This window comes from Entelurus aequoreus, linkage group LG12, assembly GCF_033978785.1.
Source record: "Entelurus aequoreus isolate RoL-2023_Sb linkage group LG12, RoL_Eaeq_v1.1, whole genome shotgun sequence".
NCBI classification, from domain to species: Eukaryota; Metazoa; Chordata; class Actinopteri; order Syngnathiformes; family Syngnathidae; genus Entelurus; species Entelurus aequoreus.
In genome coordinates, this window is record NC_084742.1 from 57,160,121 (window position 1) to 57,183,885 (window position 23,765).

General features: G+C 39.2%; 1 protein-coding gene across 2 annotated transcripts in view; it reads right to left on the reverse strand.

Moving 5' to 3' along the window:
- slc38a4 (solute carrier family 38 member 4) overlaps positions 1–23,765 on the reverse strand; it is a 132,571-nt gene that overhangs the window by 49,683 nt on the left and 59,123 nt on the right. For both annotated transcript variants that reach the window (XM_062066293.1, XM_062066292.1), the window contains exons 2-5: positions 12,662–12,876; positions 8,823–8,919; positions 7,436–7,551; positions 5,547–5,620 (exon numbers count right to left, since the gene is read on the reverse strand). In XM_062066293.1, coding sequence (XP_061922277.1) covers positions 5,547–5,620; positions 7,436–7,551; positions 8,823–8,919; positions 12,662–12,786 — 412 coding nt within the window. In that variant the 5' untranslated portion in view covers positions 12,787–12,876. The remainder of the gene's footprint in view (positions 1–5,546; positions 5,621–7,435; positions 7,552–8,822; positions 8,920–12,661; positions 12,877–23,765) is intronic.

A 23,765-nucleotide genomic window follows, 5' to 3' on the forward strand; every position in this document is an offset into this window, starting at 1 on the left:
AATAAATAATATGTTAGTGTGTTCTAAGTAATCTACTTTATGAATAATCCTTATAGCTCTTTTCTGTAGTTGATACAGAGAAAGTTGCGGTGCACAAGGAATACAATTTGAAACGTCATTATACAACTAGACATGCTGAGGAGGATGCAAAATACCAGGGAGATGAGAGATTGAACCGGGTTGCAAATTTTAAAACCAGTCTACTGAGGCAACACCATTCAAAGAAGGTGAATTCATTAAAAAGTGCATGTTAGATTTTTTTAAAGAAATCTTGCGGCCCAGCCTCACCCAGTTTCTGCATCCAGTGGCCCCCAGGTAAATTGAGTTTGAGACCCCTGCTTTAGAGCATGGGTGTCAAACTCTGGCCCGCCGTGTAATTTCCCTTTGCCCTTGAGGCAATATCAAATTAAAGGCCTACTGACAGCCACTACTAGCGACCACGCAGTCTGATAGTTTATATATCAATGATGAAATCTTAACATTGCAACACATGCCAATACGGCCGGGTTAACTTATAAAGTGCAATTTTAAACTTCCCAGGAAACTTCCGCTTGAAAACGTCGCGGTATGATCTGATATGATATGTTCTCCTCAATTTTTTTCGACTCTTTGTGAGGATAATTCCGCAGCCTCTGTATGTTTGAATACTGAAGAGTTGGTTTCTGGTTTCAACTCTATTTGTCTACAAACACCGGACACGATCGCTCCTTTCAAGTGCCGCCGCTCTAAAGCCACGCCTCAGCCCTGGTTGAATGACGTCACTCGGGCTGCCAGGCGCAAGTGTAGAATGGCAGAGAGAGAAAATGGAAAAAAGACAGGCTGCATGTGTCCTTTGCCATTTTTAAAGAAAGCTTGTTATCCTTTCAGATGACTATAAAGGCAGAGATGAATATATATCTATCTCAGATTATATCTTCTAACTATAACAACCCCAGAGTTCTGTTTAAAACTATTAACACTGTCATTGATGCTCCCAAATCTGTTGGTTTTGATGCCTCTTTTGAATTCTGTGAAAATTGTCTCCATTTTTTCACTGACAAAATTGTGTCAACTAGAGCCAGTTTATCTCAGCCTTCATATGACCCTTCTGTTCCTCTGAATTTCTCTTCTGTTTTCCATCAGTTTGAGCCGATGTCCTTTTCTTTCTTAAATGACACGGTTAGTCATATGAAGCCCTCTGGTTCTCCTGCAGACTCCCTCCCACCTCGCCTGTTTAAGGAGGTACTCGCTACTCTTGGATCAAGTGTCCTTAACATTCTCAATAGTAGCCTCTCTTCTGGAATAGTTCCAGTAGAGTTTAAACATGCAGTGGTACGACCTCTACTTAAAAAACCAAGCCTCGACCCCTCTCTCCTCTCTAACCTTAGACCTATCTCTAATCTTCCATACATTTCTAAAATATTAGAGAAGGTTGTCTACAGTCAATTGTTGCCCTTCTTAGAGGATAATGGTATCACTGAGTTGTTCCAGTCCGGTTTTAAAGCCCTCCACAGCACAGAGTCAGCGCTTCTAAAAGTTTTTAACGATATCCTCCTGTCAACTGATTCTGGTAAATATGTTGTCTTGGTGCTTTTAGATCTGTCTGCTGCTTTCGACACCGTCGACCACGCCACCTTAGTCACTCGTCTTGAGAACTGTGTGGGCATTAAGGGCGCCGCCCTCAACTGGTTCCGGTCGTACTTAACCGACAGGAGTTTTTGTGTAAAAATAGACAGTTTTATGTCTTCCACAGCTCCTTTACCACATGGGGTTCCCCAGGGCTCAATCCTTGCCCCAATCTTATTTGCGCTTTACCTTCTCCCCCTTGGTTCTATTTTTAGGAAGTACGATATTGCATTTCATTTTTATGCCGATGATTGCCAGATTTATTTTCCCACGGCACAAAATAACACGGTTCAACGTCTTATTGACTGCCTGCACGACATCAAAGCCTGGCTTTCAGCTAACTTCCTGAGCCTGAATGAAGACAAAACAGAAGTTATGTTGTTCGGTCCAAGTCGCTCTCCCTCCCCCAACGTTGACCTCGGCACTCTGACCCCATATCTCAGCGACTGTGTCACAAACCTGGGGGTAAAGTTCGACTCAGATTTTAAATTCGAAAAAGAAATCAGCAGCGTCGTACAAAAAAGCTTTTATCAATTACGCCAAATAGCGAAAGTGAAACCGCTTCTATCAGGACAAGATCTCGAGAAATTAATCCACGCCTTTATCTCGACTCGTTTAGACTACTGCAATGCCCTGTATGTAGGCATTAGCCAGGCCTCCCTCGCCCGCCTGCAGCTCGTGCAGAACTCTGCTGCTCGTCTGCTAACACAGACCCGCAGACGTGAGCACATCACCCCTATATTAGCGTCCCTTCACTGGCTCCCTGTGCGTTACAGAATCAACTTTAAACTCCTTTTATTTGTTTTTAAATGTCTAAACAACCTCGCGCCAACATATCTCTCCGACCTCCTTCAGCCTTACTGCCCCACCCGATCCCTAAGATCAGCCGATCAGCTGCTACTGACGGTCCCTGACACAAGGCTGAAGCTTAGAGGTGACAGAGCTTTCGCTGCTGCTGCTCCCAAGCTCTGGAACGACCTACCTCTGAGTGTTAGACAAGCCTCCTCTCTTCCTGTTTTTAAATCTCTCTTAAAAACATACTTTTATTCCATGGCTTTTAACACTGAGTGATATCCATCCTGCAATGGCGCCCCATAATACACCTGCTGTGAACCTGTTTTTATGTTTTTATATTTTATTTATTTATTTTTTATCGTGTTCTGTTTGTGTTGTGTTGTGTTTGCTCGGTTCTCGTATTATTTTTAACCTGCCCATTGTACAGCACTTTGGCTACCCCTGTGGTAAATTTTAAATGTGCTTTATAAATAAAGTTGATTTGATTTGATTTGATGATGACGTATGCGCGTGACGTCACGAGGTCAAGGGAAGTGTTTGGACCCAATTCAAATACCTCTGTTTTCTTCGACAAAATTCCACAGTACTCTGGACATCTGTGTTGGTGAATCTTTTGCAATTTGTTTAATGGACAATGGAGACTGCAAAGAAGAAAGTTGTAGGTGCGATCGGTGGAGCGGCGGACTACAGCAACACCAACACCAGGAGGTTGTGTTGTGTTTTGAGCAGGATAGCAGACGCACTACAGTGAGTAAGCCCGCCTCCGCATCTAAGTTAGCTTCTGTTTTTTTAGCTTCGCCAAGCTGAATATTATTAATCGTGTATTTACATGTTCATGGTTTAATAGTATTTTTGATCTTCTGTCTATCCATCCAGTCAGGGTTTTTTTAAATTTAGTTTCTATCTGCATTTGAGACTGCTATGCTATCACGTTGGCTACGTAGCTAGGTTAGCTTCTATTTTTTTAGCTTCGAAAAGCTGAATATTATTAATCGTGTATTTACATGTTCATGGTTTAATAGTATTTTTGATCTTCTGTCTATCCATCAAGTCAGGGTTTTTTTTTATTTACTTTCTATCTGCATTTGAGACTGCTATGCTATCATGTTGGCTACGTAGCTAGGTTAGCTTCTATTTTTTTAGCTTCGAAAAGCTGAATATTATTAATCGTGTATTTACATGTTCATGGTTTAATAGTATTTTTGATCTTCTGTCTATCCATCCAGTCAGGGTTTTTTTAAATTTAGTTTCTATCTGCATTTGAGACTGCTATGCTATCACGTTGGCTACGTTGCTAGGTTAGCTTCTATTTTTTTAGCTTCGAAAAGCTGAATATTATTAATTGTGTATTTACATGTTCATGGTTTAATAGTATTTTTGATCTTCTGTCTATCCATCCAGTCAGGGTTTTTTTAAATTTAGTTTCTATCTGCATTTGAGACTGCTATGCTATCCCGTTGGCTACGTAGCTAGGTTAGCTTCTATTTTTTTAGCTTCGAAAAGCTGAATATTATTAATCGTGTATTTACATGTTCATGGTTTAATAGTATTTTTGATCTTCTGTCTATCCATCCAGTCAGGGTTTTTTTAAATTTAGTTTCTATCTGCATTTGAGACTGCTATGCTATCACGTTGGCTACGTTGCTAGGTTAGCTTCTATTTTTTTAGCTTTGCAAAGCTGAATATTATTAATCGTGTATTTACATGTTCAGTCACTGTGAATGTCCATTTCGCGTTCTCGACTCTCATTTTCAAGAGGATATAGTATCTGAGGTGGTTTAAAATACAAATCTGTGATCCACAATAGAAAAAGGAGAGAGTGTGGAATCCAATGAGCCAGCTTGTACCTAAGTTACGGTCAGAGCGAAAAAAGATACGTCCTGTACTGCCTCTCAAGTCCTTCACTGTAACGTTCCTCATCTACGAATCTTTCATCCTCGCTCAAATTAATGGGGTAATCGTCACTTTCTCGGTCCGAATCTCTCTCGCTCCATTGTAAACAATGGGGAATTGTGAGGAATACTAGCTCCTGTGACGTCACGCTACTTCCGGTACAGGCAAGGCTTTTTTTATCAGCGAGCAAAAGTTGCGAACTTTATCGTCGATTTTCTCTACTAAATCCTTTCAGCAAAAATATGGCAATATCGCGAAATGATGAAGTATGACACATAGAATGGATCTGCTATTCCCGTTTAAATAAAAAAATTTCATTTCAGTAGGCCTTTAACACTAGAGCTGGCCCGCCGATTATATACCGCGGCGGTGCCGCGGTAACACCGCTAATACTCATACTTGCCAACCCTCCCAGGAGACTCCCAAATTTCAGCGCCTCTCCCGAAAATCGTCACGTCCGCTTTTCATCCAGTCCAACGAGTGCTGGCCCAGTCACATAATATGTGCGGCTTCTTGCACGCACACACAAGTGAATGCAAGGCATACTTGGTCAACAGCTATACAGGTCACACTGAGGGTGGCCGTATAAACAACTTTAACACAGTTACAAATATGTGCCACACTGTGAACCCACACCAAACAAGAATGACAAACACATTTCGGGAGAACATCCGCACCGTAACACAACATAAACACAACAGAACAAATACCCAGAACCCCTTGCAGCACTAACTCTTCCAGAACGCTACAAAATACACCCCCACTACCCACACACAACATGTATAAGGCCATACACACTACTACTACCAAGGAATAATGAACAACAAATCAATGATTAAAGTGACAGGCTTGAAATCTGACAATACCATGTTTGTGGACAAGGAGACTACAGCCATTGGAGCACATTCAGTCTCTTAATGAACTAGCGCTAACACAATCCAGTGAAAAGATTCAACAGAGTTAACAAGCACAGCTGTGCTAATGCTGCTCTGTCTGTCCCGCTCTCTGACGTCGCACGTCACTTGGCAGCAGGCACCGCCTTTTAAAAAGCACGCGCTCTCACACTCTGCTTTCATGAAACGTCGTTCAACTGCATATGCCAGATTATTTCAAATTTGTAAGGAATTACATTTATTAGAGAGTCATTTTGTTCATAATTCAATTACTTTTTGGGTGAAAGTAACGTGTAACTACAATGAACTACTTTAGAAATAGTCATTTTCCTGACACTGGTGGTGAGACGAAATACCAACCTCCTTCTTTAGCCGTCATGAGAAGCAGATGTACGGAATACAAGGAGAGGACGGCAACACCGATAAGGAGGAGTCTAGAAAGAAAAGGAAGGAAAGGGTTAAATGAGCAGGAATTGTAGCGATGCAGTATGGCCGCCATTAGGACTTGTGGAGGAGATTACGGCCAAAATGTTGAAAGAGCCATATTGGAACAAAAATGCAAGAAACAAATCTGTCTGGAGCCGAAAAAAATAAAAAGTCTTATATAAGTGTTATAATGAAGACAACACATGATGTAAGTGTCTATATTAGTTATATTAGCCTACTATCAAAATGACTTTAGAAGTCTTATATAAGTGTTATAATGAAGACAACACATGATGTAAGTGTCTATATTAGCCTACTATCAAAATGACTTTAAAAGTCTTATATAAGTGTTATAATGAAGACAACACATGATGTAAGTGTCTATATTAGCCTACTATCAAAATGACTTTAAAAGTCTTATATAAGTGTTATAATGAAGACAACACATGATGTAAGTGTCTATATTAGTTATATTAGCCTACTATCAAAATGACTTTAAAAGTCTTATATAAGTGTTATAATGAAGACAACACATGATGTAAGTGTCTATATTAGCCTACTATCAAAATGACTTTAAAAGTCTTATATAAGTGTTATAATGAAGACAACACATGATGTGTCTATATTAGCCTACTATCAAAATGACTTTAAAAGTCTTATATAAGTGTTATAATGAAGGCAACAAATGATGTAAGTGTCTGTATTAATTATATTAGCCTACTATCAAAATTAACTCCTGGAAATGACTGTCTTAGAATGACCAAAGGTATAGATGTGTGTGTCCAAGTTAAAGGAAACGTCTTCTTCTAATAGATTTATTACAATCTTTGCAAGCTGGGTAATGTTTGCTGTGGTCTGGAACAACATGGCCCACACACAACTATCGGAAATGTAGCAAGTATAATTAAATACACGGAGGACATAAGTAAAGGAAATTAAATGAGCTCAAATATAGCTACAGACATAATGATGCAATATGTACATACAGCTAGCCTAAATAGCATGTTAGCATGCAGTGACCAAATATGCCTGATTAGCACTCCACACAAGTCAACAACATCAACAAAGCTCACCTCTGTGCATTCACGCACAGCATAAAACGTTTGGTGGACAAAAACGAGACAAAGAAGCAGTGGCCTAAAACAGGTCTTTCCGTGGCAGCGTCGGAAAAAGTTACACATGTGGCCTAGTGGTTAGAGTGTCCGCCCTGAGATGGGTAGGTCGTGAGTTCAAACCCCGGCCGAGTCATACCAAAGACTATAAAAATGGGAGCCATTACCTCCCTGCTTGGCACTCAGCATCAAGGGGTTGGAATTGGGGGTTAAATCACCAAAAATGTTTCCCGGGCGTGGCCACCGCTGCTGCCCACTGCTCCCCTCACCTCCCAGGGGGTGAACAAGGGGATGGGTCAAATGCAGAGGACACATTTCACCACACCTAGTGTGTGTGTGACAATCATTGGTACTTTAACTTTAACATGTAAACAGACTACGGCGAGTTCAAGGACCGCCAAAATTAGTAGGACAAAACAGCGTTCGGCTAAATACTCTCATCAAGCATGTTTAATGTATGTTTAATATACACTGTGGCATTTCTAACAATTAGGAAGGTTTGTGTCATGTTGTCCTCCTACAGAAACCATATTAAAACAAAATGTATATTTTTTCACTGATCTTTTTACATTTTTGGAACTAAACACTACAGCCGTGGGTCTGGGGTGGCAGAGGGGTGTGGCCATGGACGCAGAGTGTGCATGTGGGCGTATCAAAAGTAGCGAGTGGGCGGTGGTGTTTTATAGGCGGGCGTTGTGCAGGGACACCTACGTGAAGAGGACGATGCCGGTGTTGGCCATGGCGTAGGAGAGGCCCAGGATGCCGCTGCCCATGATGGCGTTGCTCAAGTTGAAGACGGACATGCCAAAGGAGGTGTGTCCCGGATGCTGATGGCATAGAGAAGATGGCGAATGAGAGGAATGACACTTTTATTATTCCACTCCTGAATGGAAACTGGAAAACCTGCTCAGTGGCCTAGGGGTTAGAGTGTCCGCCCTGAGATGGGTAGGTCGTGAGTTCAAACCCCGGCCGAGTCATACCAAAGACTATAAAAATGGGAGCCATTACCTCCCTGCTTGGCACTCAGCATCAAGGGTTGGAATTGGGGGTTCAATCACCAAAAATGATCCCCGGGCGCGGACCCTGCTGCTGCTCACTGCTCCCCTCACCTCCCAGGGGGGTGATCAAGGGTGATGGGTCAAATGCAGAGAATAATTTCGCCACACCTAGTGTGTGTGTGCGTGAGACAATCATTGGCACTTTAACTTTAATTAACTTAATATTGTGTCATTTATCATTCTATTATTTATGAGGGACAAACTGTAAAAAAAGGAATTATTAATCTACTTGTTCATTTACTGCTAATATCTGCTTATTTTCTGTTTTACACTTTTGTTAAAATGTAATAATCACTTATTCTTCTCTTCTTTGATACTTTACATTAGTTTTGGATGATACCACACATTTAAGTATCGATCCGATACCAAGTAGTTGCATTATCGTACATTGGTCATATTCAAAGTCCTCATGTGTCCAGGGACGTATTTCCTGAGTTTTTAAAAGGAAAAAAAGATTTTGTGACGATAAAAAATATCGACGTAGTATCGACTACATACGCTCTTGTACTTGGTATCATTACAGTGGATGTCAGGTGTAGATCCACCCATGGCGTTTGTTTACATTGTGACGCCGGTGAGCAATTGTATCCTCCTACGGTGTGTAGTGAAGCATGTTTAGCTATTCCTCGTCCTCCAGTGATAACGGTACTTGTAAGAAACTTACTTTATTTGTCGCCATGGAGACAAGGATTAGTGATTTAGAAGTAGCCGCTGTGCCATGTCTTAAAGCACCTCTTCTTGAGGGTGTTAAAACTTCACCTTTATCTTTACTTTTTTACACCAAAATGCGTCCGTTCTCCCTTTTCTGTCTACACACTGTGTCTGCTTGTAAGTACTCTGTGTGTGTGCGCTGCCGAACATGCTACCCTGCTCGTAAAACCAGCAATGTCATGCCCGGGAATCGGTACTTTTCAAACCGTATAGTACTGTGTTTGATTCATTAGTACCGGTATACCGTACAACCCCAGTGTGTATGTTAAAGAGGTATCGTTCAGCAGCTTCAGTATCATGCCAATCTGTATCAGACGGTTGTGGCTTACATATTCTTCGTGGTACTCTTCGTACTTCTTCTTCTTCATCATGCCGTTCCCCAGGAACTTCTGGCTCTCGCCGTCCTCGTTCTCGTCGATGAAGTGACTGCAAGTGGAGCGGCACAAAAACAGTGTCACATAAAACGGCCCGATAATAAATAAAAAATGATATCATTATTTTGTGGATGTTGGATAATAATTAAGATCATATGTCGACCCAAAAGTAAAACGATAATTGAGATGAGAGCCGGCTGCAGGGACATTGACATGGAATTCATCAAACAAGCAACTTTTTCACTTCCGATACTGATATTGGATGTTTGCCGATCCCGACATCAATCCGATACGATATCAGCAGGAATCTTACATACTTGTATTATTTTTGTAGTGTTGAATTGATTAACGTAAACAAGTTGAAAAACTTATTGGGGCGTTACCATTTAGTGGTCAATTGTAGGGAATATGTACTGTACTGTGCAATCTACTAATAAAAGTCTCAATCAATCAATCAATCAATAGAAGGTTTGATCAAGTGAAATGAGTCAAACAGACAACAAAGGTCGGTATGAAAAACACAATATTATGCTGTAATAATTCATTAAATTGAGGGCAATGGCGCAATTATTTGAATGATGCGGACACGTTTGTTACTGGACACCTTCTCACACGCTTGTGCCTTGGAGACTTCGTGTGAGTAAGTGATACGCAGCTGTTGTTTGACGCTCGTTTGTATTGACAAATGTGCTGTTTTACTGTGCAATGATTATTACCTATGTCTAGCGTGTGTGCTATTGTGCGCTGAGCCGTTGTGTAGCTGCCCGCTCCTAGTAATCTATAGTCTGGCATGTTTACCTTTTGTAAAGGACTATAATAGAAGGATGTGAGTGCTTATTGGAGGACATTTGTGTGTTAGCTGGCTGTCCTGCTTTGCACAAGTAAACACTCTGCTTGTATCGCACGTGATATCACACAGAAGCAAACACGCTTCAGCACTGCTTGTATCACACATGATATCACACACAAGCAAACACGCTGCAGCACTGCTTGTATCGCTCATATCACACACAAGTAAACACACTAAAGTGTTCCTTGTATCACACATGATATCACACACAAGCAAACACGCTGCAGCACTGCTTGTATCGCACATGATATCACACACAAGTAAACATGCTGCAGCACTGCTTGCATCACACATGATATCACACACAAGTAAACACGCTGCAGGACTGCTTGTATCGCACATTACATCACACACAAGTAGCCACACTAAAGGGTTCCTTGTATCGCACATTATATCACACACAAGCAAACACGCTGCAGGACTGCTTGTATCGCACAACATATCACACACAAGTAAACACGCTGCAGGACTGCTTGCATCGCACATGATATCACAGAAGCAAATACACTGCAGGACTGCTTGCATCCCACATGATATCACACACAAGTAAACACGCTGCAGGACTGCTTGTATCGAACAGGATATCACACACAAGTAAACACGCTACAAGGTTCCTTGTATCGCACATTATATCACACACACAAGTAAACACGCTGCAGGACTGCTTGTATCGCACAGGATATCACACACACAAGTAAACACGCTGGAGGGTTCCTTGTATCGCACATGATATCACACAAGGACTGATTGTATTGTACATGATATCACACACAAGTAAACACACTGCAGGACTGATTGTATCGCACATGATATCACACACAAGTAAACACGCTGCAGGGTTCCTTGTATCGCACATGATATCACACACAAGTAAACACGCTGCAGGGTTCCTTGTATCGCACATGATATCACACACAAGTGGACACACTGCAGGACTGCTTGTATCGCACAGGATATCACACACAAGTAAACTCGCTGCAGGGTTCCTTGTATCGCACATGATATCACACACAAGTAAACACGCTGCAGGATTCCTTGTACCGCACATGATATCACACACAAGGAAATATGCTGCAGGACTGCTTGTATCGCACATGATATCATACACAAGTAAATGCTCTGCAGGACTGCTTGTGTCGCACAGGATATCACACACAAGTAAACCCGCTGCATGGTTCCTTGTATCGCACATGATATCACACACAAGGAAACATGATGCAGGACTGTTTGTATCGCACATGATATCACACACAAGTAAACACGCTGCAGGACTGCTTGTATCGCACATGATATCACACACAAGTAAACACACTGCAGGACTGCTTGTATCACACACAAGTAAACACACTGCAGGACTGCTTGTATCGCACAGGATATCACACAAGTAAACATGCTGCAGGGTTCCTTATATCGCACATGATATCACACACAAGTAAACACGCTGCAGGGCTGCTTGTATCGCACATGATCTCACACACAAGTAGACACACCGCAGGACTGCTTGTATCGCACATGATATCACACACAAGCAAACACACTGCAGGACTGCTTATATCCCACATGACATCACACACAAGTAAACACACTGCAGTTCCGCTTGTATCGCACATGACATCACACACAAGTAGACGTGCTGCAGGATGGACTGTATCGCACATGATATCACACACACGTAAACACACTGCAGGGCTGCTTGTACCGCTCATGATATCACACACAAGTAAACACACTGCAGGGCTGCTTGTACCGCTCATGATATCACACACAAGTAAACACGCTGCAGGACTGCTTGTACCGCACATGATATCACACACAAGTAGACGTGCTGCAGGATGGACTGTATCCCACATGATATCACACACAAGTAAACACGCTGCAGGACTGCTTGTACCGCTCATGATATCACACACAAGTAAACACGCTGCAGGACTGCTTGTATCGCACATGACATCACACACAAGTAGACGTGCTGCAGGCTGGACTGTATCGCACATGATATCACACACAAGTAAACATGCTGCAGGACTGCTTGTATCGCACATGACATCACACACAAGTAGACGTGCTGCAGGCTGGACTGTATCGCACATGATATCGCACACAAGTAAACACGCTGCAGGTCTGCTTGTATCGCACATGACATCACACACAAGAAGATGTGCTGCAGGATGGACTGCATCGCACATGATATCACACACAAGTAAACATGCTGCAGGACTGCTTGTACCGCACATGATATCACACACAAGTAGACGTGCTGCAGGATGGACTGTATCGCACATGATATCACATACAAGTAAACAGGCTGCAGGGCTGCTTGTATCGCACATGACATCGCACACAAGTAGACGTGCTGCAGGATGGACTGTATCGCACATTATATCACACACAAGTAAACATGCTGCAGGACTGCTTGTATCACACATGACATCACACACAAGTAGACGTGCTGCAGGATGGATTGTACTGCACATGATATCACACACAAGTAAACACGCTGCAGGACTGTGTATATCGCACATTTAAGATGCAAACAAGATACTTTGCTGATATCAGACCGATATCCAACACCACTATGGGGGGTCCATGACGATGACTTCTGTTTTGTTTGACCAGCCGTTTTACTGCCGTGTTACAGACACAATAAAGGTATGTAAGTAAACGTTTCTGCATAAATAAGTCATTTCACAAGGTTTATATCTGTGATTATAGTTTGGTGTGGCTGATATATGGAGACATGTTGTCAAATGTAGTGGGTGTGGCTTATATACCGCTGCACGGTAGTTCTTCCTTTAGAAAGACAATCTTGTAGAGCCATGCCAGCACTTGGACTGATATCAATGAAATGGAGGCGGACAAAAAGCTTGTTTTGTGTTCCATACTTCAAGGACACTTCATTAGGTACGTCTCCCTGCTCCTGGGCCACCACAACTCTGCTGCTCACCTGTTGATGGTGGCCTTCTCCGCATCGATGGGCTCCGCGAAACGATCGTCCAAACTGTCCGTGCTGTCGTCGTCGGCCTCCGTCGACACTTTCCTCAGCTCCATCCGATCCACAACGCTCGGCATCGCAGCTGGCGAGAGGAGGATGCTCACTTTTGTTGTTCGGCTCCTTTAAAGTCGCGCTCCTTGAAATGTTGCCCTGGTCTTTGGTGAGACCTAGTCAGGAAAGAAGAGATAATACACGTTAGTAACAGACACCTTCATAACTATATGTAATATGTACAATATACACACTGCAAGTATATATATAATGTAGTAACAGACCTCTTCATAACAATATGTAATATGTACAATATACACACTGCAAGTATATATATATAATGTAGTAACAGACACCTTCATAACAATATGTAATATGTACAATTTACACACTGCAAGTATATATATATAATGTAGTAACAGAAACCTTCATAACAATATGTAATATGTACAATATACACACTGCAAGTATATATATAATGTGGTAACAGACACCTTCATAACTATATGTAATATGTACAATATACACACTGCAAGTATATATATAATGTAGTAACAGACACTTTCATAACAATATGTAATATGTACAATATACACACTGCAAGTATATATATAATGTAGTAACAGACCTCTTCATAACAATATGTAATATGTACAATATACACACTGCAAGTATATATATATAATGTAGTAACAGACACCTTCATAACAATATGTAATATGTACAATTTACACACCGCACGTATATATATAATGTAATAACAGACACCTTCAAAACAATATGTAATATGTACAATATACACACTGCAAGTATATATATAATGTAGTAACAGACACCTTCATAACAATATGTAATATGTACAATATACACACTGCAAGTATATATATAATGTAGTAACAGACACCTTCATAACAATATGTAATATGTACAATATACACACTGCAAGTATATATATAATGTAGTAACAGACACTTTCATAACAATATGTAATATGTACAATATACACACTGCAAGTATACATATAATGTAGTAACAGACACCTTCATAACAATATGTAATATGTACAATATACACACTGCAAGTATATATATAATGTAGTAACAGACACCTTCATAACAATATGTAATATGTACAATTTACACACTGCAAGTATATATATAATGTAATAACAGACACCTTCATAACAATATGTAATATGTACAATATACACACTCCAAGTACATGTATATATAATGTAATAACAGACACCTTCATAACAATATGTAATATGTACAATATACACACTGCAAGTATATATATAATGTAGTAACAGACACCTTCATAACAATATGTAATATGTACAATATACACACTGCAAGTATATATATAATGTAGTAACAGACACCTTCATAGCAATATGTAATATGTACAATTTACACACTGCAAGTATATATATAATGTAATAACAGACACCTTCAAAACAATATGTAATATGTACAATATACACACTGCAAGTATATATATAATGTAGTAACAGACACCTTCATAACAATATGTAATATGTACAATATACACACTGCAAGTATATATATAATGTAGTAGTAACAGACACCTTCATAACAATATGTAATATGTACAATATACACACTCCAAGTACATGTATATATAATGTAATAACAGACACCTTCAAAACAATATGTAATATGTACAATAAACACACTACTTTGATCATTATAATCATTCACTGATTTTTAAGCATTTATTTCCGTTTCCATAGCAACGCACTTCTGACTTCTGGCAACAAATGTGTGTTCCTACGTCTAGAAACCAACGCGAGTGTGTTTTCTAATCACGGCAGACTTGGTAACAGACGACAAAGACGACTACTTTTGGACAAATGAGGATTCACGAGCTTATCTTTTTGAAGCTGAATATACTGAGGATCAACTACTGCTTATAGAAGCCAGCGCCAAGGAAGCTGAGAGAGTGAGATTAAATGTGTTACTACGCTAGAAAAATAGCTCCTCAGTGTTCACTCTTACAATAATAACTACAGTTTGTTATTATACAGGTTATGGAATGAAGTATTGTTGATGCTTTTTGAACGCATTTTTAAAGTTATTCAGAGGTAGAATTGATTGCTACCTAGAACGAGACAATTTTTCCGTGTTAAAAAGCGAGGTAAAAAAAACTTTTGTCGTCTTGTCTCTCATAACAATTGTGAACGATAGGCAACCCCCCCCCCCCCCCCCCCCCCCCAAAAAAAAAAAGTGCAGTTCCCCTTTAAATAAAGCATGTGGTCTTTCAGGCGTGATTGAGAGCATATTTCCTGGAGTGTGCACCATTTCCTGGAGCTATTTGTTTTGTTTCCACGCGGAGGAGTGCAGCATTAAAAACCAGCCCGTCTTTAGGTCCTGTGTATGGCACCGCTCAGTTTTGTGGACAAAATGCCAAATAGTGGTTTATTTTTTTTTGGTCCCCGGGTTTGAAAACATGATACAGGTCTAAGAGTGCCGGGTTTAAGTCAACAAACCCTGAAGTAGGTCAAGGATGCAAGGAGTTCCTCGGCCATGAAAAAGCCTCCTTGTTCGCTCACTTTTTCCATGTTGCGGCCTCACATCATGATGTTACGTAACATCTGCATCCATGGAAGTGCAGCTGCCGCGTCACGTCCACACAAAGAACTCTCAGACGGCGCTTTGAGGCTAAAAAGGAGCGCAGTACTTGGCTTCGCCAGCAGAGGCACCGCTAATTATAGTTAAAGTGCCAATGATTGTCAGCACACACACACACACACTAGTTGTGGCGAAATTATTCTCTGCATTTGACACATCACCCTTGATCACCCCCCTGGGAGGTGAGGGGAGCAGTGAGCAGCAGCGGTGGCCGCGCCCGGGAATCATTTTGGTGATTTAACCCCCAATTCCAACCCTTAATGCTGAGCGCCAAGCATGGTCATTGTTTTCATTCCTCCACCGATTCACCAAAAATGTTCAGCTCGTGCGATACCGCCGATTGTCTTTCCGATTCCGATACCGAGGGAAATTCAGTCTACTTTTTGCAAATTCACCCGACGTGTCTGCTGTTGTGTGTTTTTCCCCCCCAACAATAACATGACTGTGTAAAACAACAGTAAAAAGAGCAAACAATTGGAACACAGTGTTGTGGCCCGATACCAATGTTTTGGTACCAAAATGTATTTTGATACTTTTCTAAATAAAGGGCACCACAAAAAATGTCATTATTGGCTTTATTTTAACAAAAAGATCTTAGGGTACATGAAACATATGTTTATTATTGTAATTTAGTCCTTAAATAAAATAGTGAACATACTAGACAACTTGTCTTTTAGTAGTAAGTAAACAAACAAAGACTCCTCAGTAACATATTGTGTCATCTATACACCTATTATTTTGCCTACATTATGAGGGACAAACTGTAAAAATTGATTATTAATCTACTTGTTCATTTACTGTTAATATCTGCTTATTTTCTGTTTTAACATGTTCTATCTACACTTCTGTTAAAATGTAATAATCACTTATTCTTCTCTTCTTTGATACTTGACATTAGTTTTGGATGATACGACAAATGTAGGTATCGATCTGATACCAAGTAGTTACAGGATCATACATTGGTCATATTCAAAGTCCTCATGACGTATTTCCTGAGTTTATAAACATAATATACATTTTAAAAAAAGGATAAAAGATTTTGTGATGATAAAAAAATATCGATGTAATCATAGTAGTATCAACGAGATACGCTCTTGTACTTGGTATCATTACAGTGGGTGTCAGGTGTCAGAGGTGTGGACTCGAGTCACATGACTTGGACTCGAGTCAGACTCGAGTCATGAATTTGATGACTTTAGACTCGACTTGACAAAATGTAAAGAGACTTGCAACTCGACTTAGACTTTAACATCAATGACTTGTGACTTCACTTGGACTTGAGCCTTTTGACTTGACATGACTTGCTACTTTCTCCAAAACCCAAAGCTTAAAAAGTTATTTGGGAGCGCTCCGTATCTTTCATTTTGTACGTGTCTGTCTACCTGTCAGCGTGTGTGCTCTCAGTACAACAGCCAATCAAATTAGATCTACATTGTTTTCATCACACAGCATTCATCCAATCAAATTGCAGGACAACCACTGAACAAGAGTTGTCAAACAATGCGGCAGAGACAAACAATTATGCCAAAGTTGGTTTCATTCCGGTATAAAAACTACGACTTGGTCAACAAAAAACGAATTGCGTATGCAAATCACGCAGTTGGAATATTACAGACAAAGACACAACAACTTCCAACTTCGTTCGACATTTGAAGTTGCCCAAAGAAGGGTAAGTTTTGAATGTAAGATAACGTTTATTGGCTAAGTAACATGACTTTTATTTGCTGCGTAGTTAAATCAGTGAGGCTGTAAACTCACTGCTAACGTCATAACCATAGACATCTTATAAGGGTACACAGCATCGAGCGCTACTGCCTACTGGCGCAGACGAGACGCGGGGCCGCCATCTTGGAGTGGTGATCCGCTCCACTCAGTGCAATTCTTTTGGCAGGAGCAATGAACTGTCAGCGCATTTAATTCATTTTACCTCACTGAATACCACTCATTTTCACGCGCTTTTTGTCATACGTGTAGCTATGATAACGGACACATGTTTTGGCAAGTTTTATTATTCATAGTTTGCTTAACAGTAATATAATATTCTTATACGCTATAAGCGACCAGACGTCCGAGATCAAAACTGGGAATATAATCCCAGAGGAGGGGGAAAAAACAGTAAGCTATTTTTAAATTGAAGAAACAATATGATTATCAATCAATCAATCAATCAATGTTTATTTATATATCCCTAGGTTATATATACAGGCGTATATCCTACATAAACAATGTATGAATACATTAGATATCTATATATCTTAGGGACCTATAGACCGTATCTCTGTTGCTGCAGCAGCAGAGAGTTTATTCTGTCTTGACACTTTGTATTGATATTTTGTATTACATTCTTCCCTTAAATGATCATGTTTACAGTGATTGTTATGTATGTATTTTTTATGTATGTCGCTTTGGATAAAAGCGTCTGCCAAATACTTAAACATATATAAACACCTGAAAGTCTTTATATCAGCTAAAACCACCAATTTGTTTCACTACATTCAGAATAAAACCAAATTCTGTCTTACCCAACAATGTTAGTATTTGAATATTGTTACTTGAAGACTTATTCTTGGTTACAATTATACTGTTAAGAAAGTATTGTCTTATATTTTGCCTAAAATGAGAATGCATCATAATCAGTGGCGGCTGGTGAATTTTGTTTTAGGTGGGGCTGAAAGTTTGTAAACCAAACCCCTGTAGGGGCGTCATCCTCCCCCAGAAGATTTATTTGTGATTTTCACATACAAATATTGAAGATCTTTGCTCCTTCTCAACTCTGTGGTAATGTTATTTTCATAAAATACAACCAATAGTATGTTAATGTTTGTTTTTGCAAATGTGTTTATTCTGTAAAGGAATGAGTTAAATGTTTAAAATTGTTTAAACTATTAAAATTACTGTTAATAGTGCTATTATGAATTGCAATGTCAGCACTATTTTTTTTCTTGCAATTTCAAATGCACTTGTTTTAATAAATAAATACAGCGTTTTAAAAGCATACACAATCTGTGTAAAAATATTAGTCTGCGGTTAAAAGGACTTGAAAAGACTCGAAACTCAAAATGCAGGACTTGGGACTCGACTTGAGACTTTCCAGTCTTGACTTTGGACTTGACTCGGGACTTGCCTGTCTTGACTCGGGACTTGACTCGAGACTTGAGGGCAAAGACTTGAGACTTACTTGTGACTTGCAAAGCAATGACTTGGTCCCACCTCTGTCAGGTGTAGATCCACCCATGGTGTTTGTTTACATTGTGACGCCGGTGAGCTATTGTATCCTCCTACGGCGTGTAGTGAAGAATGTTTAGCTATTCCTCGTCCTCCAGTGATAATGCTACTTGTAAGAAACTTACTTTATTCGTCGCCATGGAGACAAGGATTAGTGATTTAGAAGTAGCTAAAACATGGACATTAACCACTAAATTAGCTAGCCATGTTTAAAAGCAGCTCTTCCTGAGGGTGTTTCAGTGTTATAACTTCACCTTTATCGTCACTTTTTACGCCAAAATGCATCCATTCTCCCTTTTCTGTCTACACGCTGTGTCTGCTTGTAAGTACTCTGTGTGTGTGCGCTGCCAAACATGCTCCTCTGCTTGTAAAACCAGCAATGTCATGACGTGACGACGACACACCGTCATGCCTGTAAAAAAAAAATATGGCGAACCGGTACTTTTCAAACAGAGTATAGTACCGTTTTTGGTTCATTAGTACCGCGATACTATACCAGTACCGGTATATTGTACAACCCTACTGCATACTACTGTGTCAAAAATTGTGTGTTCCTACTTCCGGAAACAAACGCGCGAGTGTGTTCCGAATCACGGCAGACTTGGTAACAGACAACAAAGACGACTACATTTGGACAAATGAGGATTCACAACCTTATCTTTTTGAGGCTGAATATACTGAGGATGACTGCCTATAGAAGCGAGCACGAAGGAAGGGTGAGACGTTGGAGCAGACGGAAGCCGAGAGAGTGAGGTGAAAAATGCTGCAAAATGTGGAATTTGGAGACAAGTTATTGCGACATAAATGGAGTGCTTACCCGAATAAACCGGAAAAATGTACCCGGTCAGCTGGACCAAACAGACAACTGTCCATCAAATGAGTCACACTTTATATTGCTCACGATACATGCAGCATGTCATGCGTGTTATTACAGCAGTGTATAAACAAAACATGAAATAATACTTTACAGTAGGGTTGTACGGTATACCGGTATTAGTATAGTACCGCGATACTAATTTATCATATTCGGTACTATACCGCCCCTAAAAAGTACCAGTACGCCACCCATCCCCGTCGTCGTCATGTTGTGTCATTGCTGGTTTACGAGCAGACGAGCATGTTCGTCAGCGCACACACACAGAGTACTTACAAGCAGACACAGTGTGTAGACAGGAAAGAAAGAATGGACGCATTTTGGCTTAAAACGTAAAGATAAAGGTGAAGTTATAACACTGAAACACCCTCAGGAAGAGGTGCTTTAAGACATGGCTAGTTTTAGCTACCTCTAAATCACTAATCCTTGTCTCCATGGCGACAAATAAAGTATGTTTCTTACAAGTATCATTATCACTGGAGGACGAGGAATAGCTAACCATACTTCACTACACACCGTAGCTCACCGGTGTCACAATGTAAACAAACGCCATGGGTGGATCTACACCTGACATCCACTGTAATGATACCAAGTACAGGAGTGTATCTAGTCGATACTACTATGATTACATCTTCTTTAGTTTTTTAAAAATGTTTTATTATGTTTATAAACTCAGGAAATACGTCCCTGGACACATGAGGACTTTGAATATGACCAATGTATGATCCTGTAACGACTTGGTATCGGTATCATTTTCTACCACTTGTCCTTAATAATGTGTACAAAATAATAGGTGTATAAATGACACAATATGTTACTGCATAGACTAATTAGGAGTCTTTGTTTGTTTACTTACTACTAAAAGACAAGTTGTCTAGTATGTTCACTATTTTATTTAAGGACTAAGTTGCAATAATAAATATATCGTATTTTTCGGACTATAAGTGGCAGTTTTTTTCATAGTGCGACTTATACTCAGGAGAGACTTATGTGTGAAATGATTAAAACATTAGCGTAAAATATCAAATAATATTATTTAGCTCATTCACATAAGAGACTAGACCAGGGGTGTCCAAAGTGCGGCCCGGGGGACATTTGCGGCCCGCAGCTAATTTTTTACCGGCCCGCCACACATTCTGGAAATACTATTGTAAAAATAAAAAAGAACATTAAAAAAGTGGAATGAGGTGAAATCTAAAGAGAAAAAGTTGCAATGTTGACACAAAAGCTGCCATGCAGGCTGTTTTGTTTTCTTTTGTCTTTCTTCATTTTTGTTTTTTTTGCCAATGCTCAAAAATAAATAATGACAAAAAATCCATGTTATAACGATCTATTTTCAGGGCTCCAATTATTTCAAATATTTCACTTTAAAATGTTTTATGTGGTAAATATTGCATATATTGTGTAGTAGTCATATAAAAACATCAACGTTTTCTTTGACAAAAGCGCATAAAACAAACAAAATAATAGTTCCAGCATAAAATGGACAGATATATCTGACGTTGATCTCGTAACTTAAGTGATGAAAGTAAAAGAAAAACCTAATAAAAATGTATCACTTTATGAGTGGGGCACCTTTTGGATCCCAAATATATTTAGTGATTTTTTTATTTATCTTTTCACTGTGATGACTCAAAAATATGAAAGAATTAAAATCAATGGTGTCCTGCATTATTGATCTTTTAGGGCTCTAATTACTAAATACTGCATATTTCAGTTTTACTATAAAAAAAACTAAGTTGTTTTTGACAGAAAAGCCATAAAACCTTTTTTTTTTTAAAGTTGATATAGAGATTTACTGTAAGCGTTAAATAAAAAATAATAATACAAATTAGACTTTAACATTTTAATAACTCACACCCTTTATGGTCCCCGGAACCCCTAAAGGTAAAATATATTTTAAAAAATGTATATATTTTGTTATGGTTTGAAAATGAAAAATATCAAAATGGCCCCCACATGCATTAATTTTTCCTTTTGTGGCCCTCAGTGGAAAAAGTTTGGACACCCCTGACCTAGTAGGTATTTAGAAGTTCATATTTTTGTATTTCATTCATGCTAACTGAAAGCATTTGCTATTGTTAACTCATTTGGCTCATATTTTTTTGTTACTTGGCGCTATCTGGCCAGTGTGCTAACTGTTAGCATATTGACTCTTCAGCATTCACACGAAATGTCAATCGAAATTCCATTTTTTAATTCTTAAAAAATAAATAGATATATTGTACTGGTTACCCGTTAACAAGCTAACGTTAGTTTGCTAGCTATTTCCTTAGCTAATTTTGTAGGTATACACCTCAGTCATATGTTGCTACTTGATATATGCTAACAATAGCATGCTAGCTATTTTACTTAACGTAGTAGCTGTTTAATGCTAACCGTAAGCATGCCATTGTACGCTCATTTTGCTCCTATTCTTTTGTTATTTGACGCTATCTGGCCAGTGTGCTAACTGTTAGCATATTGACTCTTCAGCATTCACATGAAATGTCAATCGAAATTCCATTTTTTAATTCTTAAAAAATAAATAGATATATTGTACTGGTTACCCGTTAACAAGCTAACGTTAGTTTGCTAGCTATTTCCTTAGCTAATTTTGTCGGTATACACCTCAGTCATATGTTGCTACTTGATATATGCTAACAATAGCATCCTAGCTATTTTACTTAACATAGTAGCTGTTTAATGCTAACCGTAAGCATGCCATTGTACGCTCATTTTGCTCCTATTCTTTTGTTATTTGACGCTACCTGGCCAGTGTGCTAACTGTTAGCATATCAGTTCGGCTTTGACTCTTTAGCATTCACACGAAATGTCAATCGAAATTCCATTTTTTAATTCTTAAAAAATAAATAGATATATTGTACTGGTTACCCGTTAACAAGCTAACGTTAGTTTGCTAGCTATTTCCTTAGCTAATTTTGTCGGTATACACCTCAGTCATATGTTGCTACTTGATATATGCTAACAATAGCATGCTAGCTATTTTACTTAACGTAGTAGCTGTTTAATGCTAACCGTAAGCATGCCATTGTACGCTCATTTTGCTCCTATTCTTTTGTTATTTGACGCTATCTGGCCAGTGTGCTAACTGTTAGCATATCAGTTCGGCTTTGACTCTTTAGCATTCACACGAAATGTCAATCGAAATTCCATTTTCTAATTGTTAAAAAATAAATAGATATATTGTACTGGTTACCCGTTAACAAGCTAACGTTAGTTTGCTAGCTATTTCCTTAGCTAATTTTGTAGGTATACACCTCAGTCGTATGTTGCTACTTGATATATGCTAACAATAGCATCCTAGCTATTTTACTTAACGTAGTAGCTGTTTAATGCTAACCGTAAGCATGCCATTGTACGCTCATTTTGCTCCTATTCTTTTGTTATTTGACGCTATCTGGCCAGTGTGCTAACTGTTAGCATATCAGTTCGGCTTTGACTCTTTAGCATTCACACGAAATGTCAATCGAAATTCCATTTTTTAATTCTTAACAAATAAATAGATATATTGTACTGGTTACCCGTTAACAAGCTAACGTTAGTTTGCTAGCTATTTCCTTAGCTAATTTTGTCGGTATACACCTCAGTCATATGTTGCTACTTGATATATGCTAACAATAGCATGCTAGCTATTTTACTTAACGTAGTAGCTGTTTAATGCTAACCGTAAGCATGCCATTGTACGCTCATTTTGCTCCTATTCTTTTGTTATTTGACGCTATCTGGCCAGTGTGCTAACTGTTAGCATATTGACTCTTCAGCATTCACATGAAATGTCAGTCGTAATTCCATTTTCTAATTGTTAAAAAATAAATAGATATATTGTACTGGTTACCCGTTAACAAGCTAACGTTAGTTTGCTAGCTATTTCCTTAGCTAATTTTGTAGGTATACACCTCAGTCATATGTTGCTACTTGATATATGCTAACAATAGCATCCTAGCTATTTTACTTAACGTAGTAGCTGTTTAATGCTAACCGTAAGCATGCCATTGTACGCTCATTTTGCTCCTATTCTTTTTGTTATTTGATGCTATCTGGCCAGTGTGCTAACTGTTAGCATATCAGTTCGGCTTTGACTCTTTAGCATTCACACGAAATGTCAATCGAAATTCCAATTTTTAATTCTTAAAAAATAAATAGATATATTGTACTGGTTACCAGTTATTAAGCTAACGTTAGTTTGCTCGCTATTTCCTTAGCTAATTTTGTAGGTATACACCTCAGTCATATGTTGCGACTTGATATATGCTAACAATAGCATGCTAGCTATTTTACTTAACGTAGTAGCTGTTTAATGCTAACCGTA